We start from the raw sequence: 12718 nt of genomic DNA on the forward strand, positions 1-12718 counted from the left end.
GGCTTCCCTCAAAGGAAAACAGAACAAAAAAAAAAAAAAAAAAAAAAAAAAAAAAAAAAAAAAAAAAAGACGATCTATTGGTTAAGTGGTTGTTCCTCATAATTCCTGTCATTCTTCATATTTTCATATTACTTCCTCCCTCTTTACTTGCTCATTTAAGTTTAGTTTTAAAAATACTTCCCTCTCTCTCTCATTTATCCATTCATCCACCCATCCATCCATCTATCCATTTATTTTGGGCAGAAGTTGGCATGTCAATAGAGATTCTTCAAATTAAACATTATTTACTTTGAAGTTAGAAAACAACAAATTGTCATTTACTCTAAACTTTGGGATCAAGACACATTAATTATTATTTAATCTAAATTTAGGGAATAAGACACAAATTGGAATGATTTGGAGCAAAGTTAGCAAAGTATTTTAAACATACTTTTTTGACTACCAAAGTGATGTTTATTATAGAAAATGCAGACAATGATAACATATATTTTAAATAATCACCACATAATTGCTGCCATACAAAGATAATATTAATACTTTATTACCTAATCTCACCTGAAAAGAGTTTTCAATTTTACATTTATTCTGTCTGGTAGGTCAAAAGTAGAAAAATTTCTGGGAGAAACTATGAAATAATTATTATTGAGTAAATATTTAAACTGAAAATTACGGATGATGTTTTTATTTTTATTAAGGGTCATATGTATCGAATATTTACATGACACTATACAGAAAGCACTTTTTAGTACTACATATTATGAGATAAAACTTTTTTTGCAAATTAATTTCAAAAAGCTTATGAAATCTACTGGTTTTGATTGTCATCCTTGTATTAGTTATTTTGTTTGCTATAAGGTTGCAATTTCAGTGCAATAATGCCTATTTTTAAAGCAGATCATAATGATACATATAATTGCAGTTTAGCATATCTTATAATGTATAGGAAATTATTAATTCAGGATGACCTTCTAGAAATTGGAAATGCTTGGTGAAGTGAAAAATTGTGAAAGCTGACTTCAGAGCTTTGAAGAGGAAATAAATGTCATATATAGTAAAGCAAAGTAGCTCTTAAGTTAGTACTTCAAAATTAACAGTAGAACAAGTACTGATTATTTCTTATAGTTTAATTAATTGCTGCTTTTTAAGTTCATGTTTTGTTGCTGCTCAGAATTGCATTATGAGATGCCAAATTCATGTAATTATATAGTCTATATGGTCTAATTAATAGAGACTTTTTTCAAATATAGCATGTTCTCATTTACCTCTATTATCTTTTTCTGAATTCTAATTATATAGATCTAACCAATCTCCTCATTTTAGTTTACGTGTGTTGCAATCTCTTAGACATTTTCTATTTCTCTGGGGTAAATTATAGAAAATGTCTTCAAAACCTTTTTCAGTTAAAAAATTCTCTTTTCAGTTTTATTTGCTCTATAAGGAAGTTAGGGAGTGGCACAAGGTAAGTGCTCTTTAAATATTTAATTATGGTATTTATGTCTTTCTGATATTTATCCAAGAGCCTGAACATGTTAACATTGATTGAATGTGTACACACGTGAAAGAACAATTGAATGGGTAAAATTTAGCAATGGAAAGTACAATAAATAGAATTTCTATAAATGAAAGTGTGTTTGTTTATTTGCTGTTTGTTTTATCTCAAGAAAGTATGGATGCCTTAAAATGTTGACTTTACCTAAGTAAAATTTGGAAGACTACACAGTACCTGTTGGTTCCATAGCCTTTGTCATTAATAAGCATTAGATGACAGCCATGAGAAGCTATGATAGAGACAAAGACTTTGCTGGGATATTACTCAACATTGAGAAGTGCTGTATAGAATCTGAGAATTACATGCACTTAAGACTGAATGTGATACAGACTTTACTGTCTGCACCTTTCATTTGTTCTGTAAATTTTTGTGTAAGTAAAAGTGATACTTATTTGCTGGAGAGTGGAAATCATATTTATTCTCACTACATTGAGAAATAATTGAAAAACATTTTTTTCTGCCAGTACTCTGTACATTCTGTAGTGTTTATTCCTAAGTTTTGCTTTTAAATGTGTAATACTTTCCTAAAATTTTATTAAGTATGTATTTTTCGTTTTGTTTGTAGAGCAACAACATATACACATAAACCATGCCCTTTCGGATTTTCCACCTTTGTTATTCTTACCATATTTGTTTGTTTGCTTGCTTTTTAATTTTATTTCTTTTATGAAGTGGCCTTTAGCAGTGTCTTACATGCTACATGAAATCTGCTTATATTGCTGGAATTATCTGTTGGATTCTTGAGTTTTTCTCCCTACTGATTTCTCTTTTCTTTCCTCTGATATTACTATATGCATACCCCTTCTCATATACAATGGGAACAAAAGGTAGTGTGACCTTCACAAGATTGTTTACATAATTGCATAAAATTGTATATGTAAGTTGTTTAGAATAGTGCACATTATGTGGTAAAACATCAATGAGGCTTGAATGTTAGTTATTGTTTTTAATTATTATCAGGTTGACACCCCTGGAATTTGAAGGGGAAAATATAATAAAAGAGAATCATAAGTAAATATTTTCCCTTAATCTCAGCAAGCTGTAATTGTTGCCTTTCCTCTAGACTTCAGCATCCTAGATGCTGTGGGACTCTAGCTTATAGCACCTTCGGGGAGGACAGGCAGTTTGGATACCCAGGTCTCTCAAGTACTTTCATGTAACATGGGGTTATGGAACATTCTTTAACGTTATCGTGGGAGTTATTTTGAGGATTTTCTCCTTTGTCTAGAACTGGTATTGAATAGAAAAAATTAGTCAGAAAATAAAATAAAATAAATGCCAGCCATTTTCTTCCCTGCCTTTATAATCTCAGGATTTCTTAAGAGAGACTTGACATTGAAATCATCCAGATATTTCTTTGTTCATCATCTTTTCTCTGTTATAAATCTAGTGTTATAATTTGTAACATTTAGTTGTTTATTTGTGTTAGTGATTATAACCTTCTTAGTTTTTTGCAATCAACTTACTGTTTAGAAATACAAGTGGAAATATGTGTACTTATATATGTATATGTATTATATGTAGAAAAATGTGAGAACTTTTTCTGTCAATTCCCCACTCTCAAATGATTCCATTAAGACTGCTTATTATGTCCATGAGAAGTAGGAGACTAATGTTACAACTATTTTGAATATTACCCTGTGTTTTTCCTTTTTGTCCTTAACATAGGGAAGCGTAGACAATAATATTTTATTAATACAATATTCTCTTTTTTATAATAAAAATATGTATTATCTAATTTCATGTGGGAAGTTTTGTCATTTCTTATCATTCTGTTCTTCACCATCTTTAACTCTCTTTATAAACACACAAAGCCTAGTGATAACAGGAATTTGGATATATCATAACTGGGCTCTGTAACTGGCTCACCATGTATTTAGTTAACCTTGTAGTAATGCCACTCTGCATTTTTGGAAACGGAATCTTGAGATCACACCTAAAGCATTTGGTATGGTTTGGGTATCATTAATTTAATGAATTTTTAAAAAATACATGCATCATTAAGATCTTGGTTTTCATATTTTTGGTTGCAATCATTTTATACAGATAAACAGTGCAAATATTAAGAATAAATTATATTATCTTGTAGTTGGTCGTAGTCGTGAAAAAGAAAATACACCAGAAGGTCCTACTCAGAAAGGTCTTCGTGAAGCCAGAGAACAAAACAAATGTAAACCAAAGATGAAAGGCAATACAAAGGTATGATATTTGTTTTTGTTTGCATTAAGTCATACTTAACTCTCAGATCTTTAGATCCGTTCACTCATATGGTATCATTATTTTACCGGAAAAGGAATTTAGAGATTACATATTCCAGGCTACTTGGTTTATACATGGACAGTGGAGGTATCCAAATGTTACTAGTAAGTAGTTAATTCAGGGACACAGGCTTATTAGTAGCAGAGACAGCTCAATGGATCACTCTGCCACCTATCCCAATGTAATCATGATCATGTCTGCTCACCTGCTAACTTTTCTGCTTGAAATTACCTCTGTCTAAAAGAAATCATTCCCAGGTCATATCTTGTTATTTCTTTTCTCAAAATGTAATGTCAGACTTTACTCAGTCTCTTTAAAGGTAGAATGAAATAGCATTATGCTCCATTTAATGATCTCTTTATATCTTGAGTACCTTCACTTTGTAATCAGACTGGTAGTTTAAATCTTCGCCAGTTATTAAAGAAAATGGTATTAAAAATGGTTGGTCAAAGAGATAGAAAATGAAGAAAATTACATAAAACCTGTTAAGAGTTTAGTTTATTGTTATGAAAATTACATAAAAGTCTAGCTCTGGTAATGAATTTTCTTGTAAGGCAGTTGTTACCTTAGAGTTCTAAAATATCTGGCACTTATTTTAAAATAAAAATATTTACAATTATAATAGCTTCTTAGTAATTCTAGAAGAAGAATAGATTTGTATGAATTCAAATAATAGCATTAACTTAGGTAATGCCAATAATATTTTTTCTCTCTCTAAAACATGCATTGGATTCTGGTATTGTATAAAATATTTGAATAAAATAAAGCCTAATCACTTTTTGGTTATAATAAGCTTTTTATTATAATCTTGTACTTTTTCAGATTAGTGTTTTGTTGTTTTTCTGTCATCATAATTATAGATTATGGTATGTGAGGTAGACTAACATCAGATTTAAGGATTTTTGGAATGATGGAGGTGATTGTCATCAGAAACATTTTCATCTTCTAACGGTATAAGTATTCTCTTTCAGGTAGTAAGTCATATTTAGAAGTGATTTGTTGATTCATTCACTCAGTGTTACGGCTTGTAAGAGTTTAGATTAGTAATGCAAGGTTGACCATCTATGTGACAAAAAGCTACTAAAATGTAGGAAAAGTACGTTGCATATTTATGCATAGTATGTTATTTTATGGTGTTGCATTCTGATATTTAATGTAATACCTACAGCGTGATAGAAAATACAGGTCATATTAAAGAGCTAAAGTATAAAATAAAGTGAATCCTTCTCACCTTCATTGAGTAATCATTTTTAGTAATATTTCTCTTAATTTTCTTGTAGTTATTATTATAACAAATGACTGAGTTCTGTTTCTATTTTTTAATAATTCACTTCACATGGTATCTATTGACTCCGCTGTGACAAAGAGGCATTTAGAGCATTTTACTGACTTGATTTGAGTTACATTATTATGCATGTTGTCATAATTGATAACATTTACATTTGTTCTGTAGTCTTAATTCTATTTTCTGTGCTTTGTCTGAAAATTAATACCAACATTTAATCCCATAAACAGCCTTTAAATGGATTATGTTTAAGTAAATGTGATTTATTGCAGACATTGCAAATCTAACAAGAATTGCAGAGGAGGAAGGAGAATACCTGAAATGCATAGGACTGTATTTAAAGATTTCTCTTTTAAAAACAGTCACTCTCTTCTACTTCCTTGGCTTACACTCAGCTGCCCCTGTTATGTATTCTCATATTTTCCTTCATAGATTGCTTTTTCTATTTTCCTAGAGTATCTCCTTGAGTAATTTTCAAAAAGGGCCAATGGAGACAAATGATCTAAGTTCATACATCTGAAATATCCTTGTTCTGCCTTACACTGAGTAGATATTTTGCTGGAAATAGAGTTCTAGTTTTAAATTAATTTTTTCACCAGAATTTTAAAGGCATTGTTTTAATGTCTTAGAGGATAGCAATAATTGCTGTTGGTCTGATTCTTGTTACTTTGTTGGGAAGTAAAAAATACCATATACAATACAATGTACCAGTAAACTAGTATTTTGAACAACTAGAACAGTGCGGTGTAATCATAATAACAACTTTATTTATGTGACCTACTGACTCTTAAAGCTGCTCAGTGGAGGTAATTCAACCCTTACCCTAGGGTGGTAATTCATTTCAGACTTCATGAAATTATTAGTTAAGTGTGTGTTTACTCTGGTTGCAAAACACAGTCTCAAATCAGTAATTAAGTATGTCCAGCTTTATGTAACACAAAAGCTCCACATTTGACATGAAGTTAAGCTGGGAGCTTCTTTGAGCTAGACATTTGCAGTGTGGAAGGGGTTGTAATGGTGGTGGGGTGTGGCCATTCGTAAATCTTTTCCTCTTACTTTTTCCCTAGTTTGCTAACTGGGAAGGTTGAAGGTGCAAGGAGTGAGAAATTAAAGATGAATGGAAGAGTTGTTACTTGACTTGAGATACCTTATGATAGCTTAGAGTTTTCTGAACTTGGCAAAATCAGAAAGCTTTTATCCTGATGAGCACTATATTAGTCAGGGCTCTCCAGAGGGATAGAACTAATAGGAGATACATATATGTGTGTGTGTGTATATATATATATCTAGAGGGATAGAACTAATAAGATATGTATATGGGGAGTTTATTAAGTATTAACTCACACGATCACAAGGTCCCACAATAGGCTGTCTGCAAACCGAGGAGCATGGAGAGCCAGTCTGAGTCCCAAAACTGAAGAACTTGGAGTCTGATATTAGAGGGCAGGAAGAATCCGGCATGGAGAAAGATGTAGGCTGGGAGGCTAGGCCAGTCTGGTCTTTTCACATTTTTCTGTCTGCTTTATATTCTAGCTGCACTAGGAGCTGATTATATGGTGCCCGCCCAGATTAAGGGTGGGTCTGTCTTTCCCAGCCCACTCACTCAAATGTTAATCTCCTTTGGCAACACCCTCACAGACACACCCAGGATCAATACTTTGCATCCTTCAATTCAATCAAGTTGACAGTATTAACCATCACAAGTCCCCCCTTGTCAACTTGAACCCATACAGATCTGCTGAGATTATACATAATGTTCAAATACAGACAATAATAAGGTCATAATTATGCCTAACATAACACAACTATCCTTCATATAACCAGAAATGCATCAGTTCCCAACTCAAGTACTATTACATAAAGTTAACAATACTTAAATGCTGATGTGAAGTCAGTAAATCTTATGTGATAAGGGAAAAAGGAAATAAAACGAAGGTATATTCTTAATGCAGTGTATACATGCACAATCATGGTTTTAACAAAAGAAGGAGGGAATACCCATGACAATTACAGTCCTCGTTTCTGCAGCTGGTCATGTGGTCGTAGCTGGTATTGATTACTACCTTGTTCTAACCTGTATTCCCTTTGCCTTCAGCAAGTACCTCAGCAGGTTGTGGATTTTTTCCTGCCGGAGTGACCCAAATCTTCATCCTTGAAGGATCTGGGCCATATGCAGTCCTGCCGAGATTGGGCTGTTGTAATTTCCCATTGACCATAATCACAGGGCATGACAATACTAAGAGACACCCTAACAGATCTCCTGTATTCATGCATACTCTTTACTACCTCCATTGTGGAGTAGTAGACTGATTTCATCTTGATAGTCTGGGCCAATCACCCCAGCCAACACTGTAACTCCCTTCTTAGCCTGTTGACTTAAAGGTAGGAGGAGCCCAAAGTGTCTAGGTGGCAATCTTAACTTCCAGTTTAATGGAATACACACACACACACACACACACACACACACACACGTGTATCTCCTATTAGTTCTATCCCTCTGGAGAGCCCTGACCAATACAGTGCTCATCAGGATAAAAGCTTTCTGATTTTGCCAAGTTCAAAAAACTCTCAGCTATCATAAGGTATCTCAAGTCAAGTGACAACTCTTCCATTCGTCTTTAACTTCTCACTCCTTGCACCTTCAACCATTGTTGTGTCTCCTGGTGGCAGCATTCTTCCCTCTGGAACCAAGACCTATAGACCAGCAGAATCTAATGTTGTGTGAACAGGAAGCAAGAATTTTGCTAGTGCAACCCCTTCTGCACTGCATCACTAGGGGTGATGGTGAGTGGTGCCACTTCCACTTCTACCCCTTGATTCCTGGACCCATGAATCCTGGCTATGGGAGAAACAGTACCATATATTGAATGCTGATTCAGAGCATACACACCTTCTGGAGAACTTTGCCTCAGCCCAGCAAAGTATCGTCACCTAGTTGGTGTTGTAATTGTGACTTCAAAAGGCCATTCTATGGTTTTATCAATCCAGCTGCTTCAGGATGATGGGGCAACATGGTAAGACCAGTAGAGTCCAGGAGCATGAGCCCACTGCTGCCCTACTTTAGCTGTAAAGTGAGTGCTTTGGTCAGAGGCAATGCTGTGTGGAACACCATGATGGTGGATTAGGCATTCCGTGAGTCCATGGATGATGGTCTTGGCAGAAGCATTGCGTTTAGGATAGGCCAACCCATATCCAGAGTAAGTGTCTATTCCAGTAAGGACAAACCTCTGCCCTTTCCATGATGGAAGAGGTCCAGTATAATCCATCTGCCATCAGGTAGCTGGCTGATCACTCTGAGGAATGGTGCCATATTGAGGGCTCAGTGTTGGTCTCTGCTGCTGGCAAATTGGGCACTCAGCAGTAGCCATAGCCAGGTCAGCGCCATGGTGAGTGGAAGTCCATGTTCCTGGGCCCATGTGTAACCTCCATCGCTGCCACCATGGTCACTTTATTCATGGGCCCATTGGTGATGACAGGGGTGGCTGGGGAAAGAGGCTGAGTGGTTTCCACAGAATGGGTCATCCTATCCACTTGATTATTAAAATTCTCCTCAGCTGAGGTCATCAGTTGGTGAGCACTCACATAGGATACAAATATCTTCACAGTTTTTGACCACTCAGAGAGGTCCATCCACATAACTCTTTCCTCAATTTCTTTGTCACCAGTTTTACAATCGTGCTTCTTTTAAGTCCCTGACCATCCAGCCAAACCACTGGCTACAGCCATAAATCAGCATATAATCACACATCTGACCATTTCTCCTTCCATGCAAAGTGCATAACCAGGTGCACTGCTCTAAGTTCTGCCCACTGGGAAGATTTCCCTTCATCACTGTCTTTCAGGGATGTCCTAGAAAGGGGCTGTGGTGCTACAGCTGTCAACTTTTGGGTGGTGCCTGCATATTGTGCAGAACCATGTATGAACCAGACCCTAGTCTTCTCTTCCTCTATGACCTGATCATAGGTAACTCCCCATGATGCCATTGGTGTAAGCTGGGAGACAGAAGGCAGGATGACAGGAATGGAGACCATGGACATTTGAGCCACTTCCTCATGTAACTTACTTGTGCCTTTGGGACCTGCTTGAGCCCGATCACACATATACCACTTTCATATGATGATGGAATGCTGCTGTGCATGACCTAGTTTATGGCTAGATGTGTCAGAAAGCACTCAGTTTATGATGGGCAGTTCAGGTCACATGGTGACTTGATGACCCATAGCCAGACGTTCAGTTTCCACCAAAGTCCAGTAACAGGCTAAGAGCTGTCTCTCAAAAGGAGAGTAGTTATCTGCAGAAGATGGCAGGGCCTTGCTCCATAATCCTAGAGGCCTCCGCTGTGATTCACCTATGGAGGCAGCTTTGGATCTGCTGAGTCATACGGCCCCAGTGGTAGAGCAGCTTGCACAGCAGCCTGGACCTGTTTCAAGCATTCTCCTATTCTGGACCCCACTCAAAACTGGCAGCCCTTTGGGTCACTCGATAAATGGGCCAGAGTAACATACCCAAATGAGGAATGTGGTTGCCTACAAAATCCAAATAAGCCCACTAGGCATTGTGCCTCTTTCCTGGTTGTAGGAGGGGCCAAATGCAGCAACTTATCCTTCACCTTAGAAGGAATATTTCAACAGGCCCCACACCACTGGACCACTAGAAATTTTACTGAGGTAGAAGATCCCTGAATTTTAGCTGGATTTATTTCCTGTCCTCTGTCATGCAGATGTTTCACCAATAAGTCCAGTGTGTTTGCTACTTCTTGCTCACTGGATCCAATCAGCATAATGTCATCAATATAATGGGCTAGTGTGATATCTTGTGGAACTGAAAAAGTGATCAAGGTCTCTCCGAATAAGATTATGACACAAAGCCAGAGAATTGATATACTCCTCAGGTAGGACAGTAAAGGTATATTGCTGGCCTTGCCAGCAGATAGCAAATTGCTTCTGGTGGGCCTTATGGACAGGAATGGAGAAAAAGGCATTTGCCAAGTCAGTGGCTGCATACCAGGTACCAGGAGATGTGTTAATTTTCTCAAGTGATGAAACCACACCTGGTACAGCAGCTACAAGTGGAGTCACCACTTGGTTAAGCTTTTGATAACACACTGTCATTCTCTAAAATCCATCTGTATCCGGGGAAAACCCCATTCCCAATATTCAGTGTGGGTTCTTTTCTATTTCCCTAAGCACTAGCTGGTCTGAGAAATAAAGGGAAAGGGTACAAAAGAGAGAAATTTTAAAGCTGGGTGTCCAGGGGAGACATCACATGTTGGCAGGTTCCGTGATGCTCTCTGAGCCGTAAAACCAGCAAGTTTTTATTAGTGATTTTCAAAAGGGGAGGGAGTGCACAAATAGGGTGTGCATCACAGAGATCACATACTTCACAAGGTAATAAAATATCACAAAGCAAATGGAGGCAGGGTGAGATCACAGGACCACAGGATGGGGCAAAATTAAAATTGCTAATGAAGTTTCGGGCACTCATTGTCATTGATAACATCTTATCAGGAGACAGGATTTGAGAGCAGACAACCTGTCTGACCAAAATTTATTAGGCAGGAATTTCATCGTCCTAATAAGCCTGGGAGTGCTACAGGAGACTGGGGCTTATTTCATACCTTCGGCTTCGACCATAAAAAACAGCCGCCCCCAAAGGGACCATTTAGAGACCTACCCTCAGGTGCACATTCTCTTTCTCAGGGATGTTCCTTGCTGAGAAAAAGAATTCAGCGATATTTCTCCTATTTGCTTTTGAAAGATGAGAAATATGGCTCTGTTCCACCCGACTCACTGGAAGTCAGAGTTTAAGGTTATCTCTCTTGTTCCCTGAACGTTGTTGTTATCCTGTTCTTTTATCAAGGTGTCCAGATTTCATATTGTTCAAACACACATGCTCTACAAACAATATGTGCAGTTAATGCACTCATCACAGGGTCCTGAGGCAACGTACATCCTCCTCAGTTTATGAAGATGACAGAATTAAGAGATTAAGTAAAGACAGGCATAGGAAATCACAAGGGTATTGACTGGGGAAGGGATAAGTGTTCATGAAATCTTCACAATTTATGTTCAGAGATTGCAGTAAAGACAGGCATAAGAAATTATAAAAAGCATTAATTTGGGGAACTAATAAATGTCCATGAAATCTTCACAATTTTTGTTCTTCTGCCACGGCTTCAACTGGTCCCTCCATTCAGGGTCCCTGACTTCCCACAACCCATCTGTCTTCTGTATAGGCCTTATGGGAAAGTTGAACAGGAATGTGGTGGGAATCACCACCACCCCTGTGTCTTTCAAGTCCTTGATGGTGGCACTAATCTCCCCAGTCCCTCCAGGGATATGATATTGTTTTTGATTTACTATTTTTCTATGTAGAGGCAACTGTAATGGCTTCCTTTTGGCTTTTCCCACCATAATAACCCTCACTCTACCAGTCAGGGAGCCAATGTAGGGGTACTGCCAGCTGCTAAGTATGTCTATGCCAATTATGCATTCAGGCATTGGGGAAATAACCACAGGATGAGTTCAGGGACCCATTGGACCCACTGAAAGTCAGACCTGAGCTAAAACTCTATTCCTTTTTTTTCCTTTTTTTTGTTTTTGAGATGAAGTCTCACTTTGTCACGCAGGCTGGAGTACAGTGACACAGTCTCAGCTCACTGGAATCTCTGCCTCCTTGGTTCAAGTGAGTCTCCTGCATCAACCTCCTGAATAGCTGTGACTACAGACATGTGCCACCACACCCTTATAACTGTATTTTTAGTAGAGATGGGGTTTTGCCATGTTGGCCATGCTGGTCTCAAACTCCTGACCTCAGGTGATCCACCTGCCTTGGCCTCCCAAAGTGCTGGTACTACAGGTATGCACCACCGCGCCTAGCCTAAGACTCTATGAATTACCTGACTTCCATAAGCCCCTACTTTAACTGGAGGAACACTATGACGTTTTGGGTTTCCTGGAATCAACATCAGTTCAGAGTCAGTGTCCAGTAGTCCCTGAAATGTCTGATCATTTCCCTTTCCCGAATGCACAGTTATACTATAAGAAGCTGGAGGTCTTCTTGGGGAAGGATGGGAGAAAGATTAACAGCATAAATTATCAATAACATAGTGGGATCCTTCCTCAAGGGGACATGGCCTCCCCTTCATTCAAGGGATTCTGGGTTCATAAACTGGCTCAAGTCTGGAAATTGATTGATTCTCTGTTTTTATAATTCAAATTAGTCTTTTGTCCATTCTACCTAGAAGTTTTCCACTTGTATTTATTAAGTAGCAATGCAGAAGGCTTCCTATCGGTTTCACTTCTAGGAACACCGTGATTAATTAGCCAATGCCAGACCTCTACACTAGTCAGACTATTCTGATTGCTGATTTGCCTCAGCTGTCTATTACAGCAGCTCTGCCCACCTTGCGTTTGATGGTTGAGTGCTGCCACTTGGTCCCTGCCACCATGGAATCCAATTATTCCCATTGTATTTAAATTTTGTTGTTGAGTGACTTCAGTTCCCACTGTTAGTTCTGACATACAGAGAAGAGCAATTACAAGGCTCTTCAAAGATGCAGATGCTGCCCTCACAAATCTATTTTGCAAGGCATTGATCAAAGGCATGTCTTCTATATCTTCTGA

General features: G+C 37.6%; 1 protein-coding gene across 3 annotated transcripts in view; it reads left to right on the forward strand.

The window, feature by feature from the left end:
• The window catches only part of SPAG16 (sperm associated antigen 16), a 1132640-nt gene that overhangs the window by 81820 nt on the left and 1038102 nt on the right, over window positions 1-12718 (forward strand). For all 3 annotated transcript variants that reach the window (XM_025405273.1, XM_025405272.1, XM_025405275.1), the window contains one exon: window positions 3639-3748. In XM_025405273.1, the coding sequence (XP_025261058.1) occupies window positions 3639-3748 (110 nt within the window). The remainder of the gene's footprint in view (window positions 1-3638; window positions 3749-12718) is intronic.

Source organism: Theropithecus gelada, chromosome 12, assembly GCF_003255815.1.
Source record: "Theropithecus gelada isolate Dixy chromosome 12, Tgel_1.0, whole genome shotgun sequence".
Classification (NCBI taxonomy): domain Eukaryota; kingdom Metazoa; phylum Chordata; class Mammalia; order Primates; family Cercopithecidae; genus Theropithecus; species Theropithecus gelada.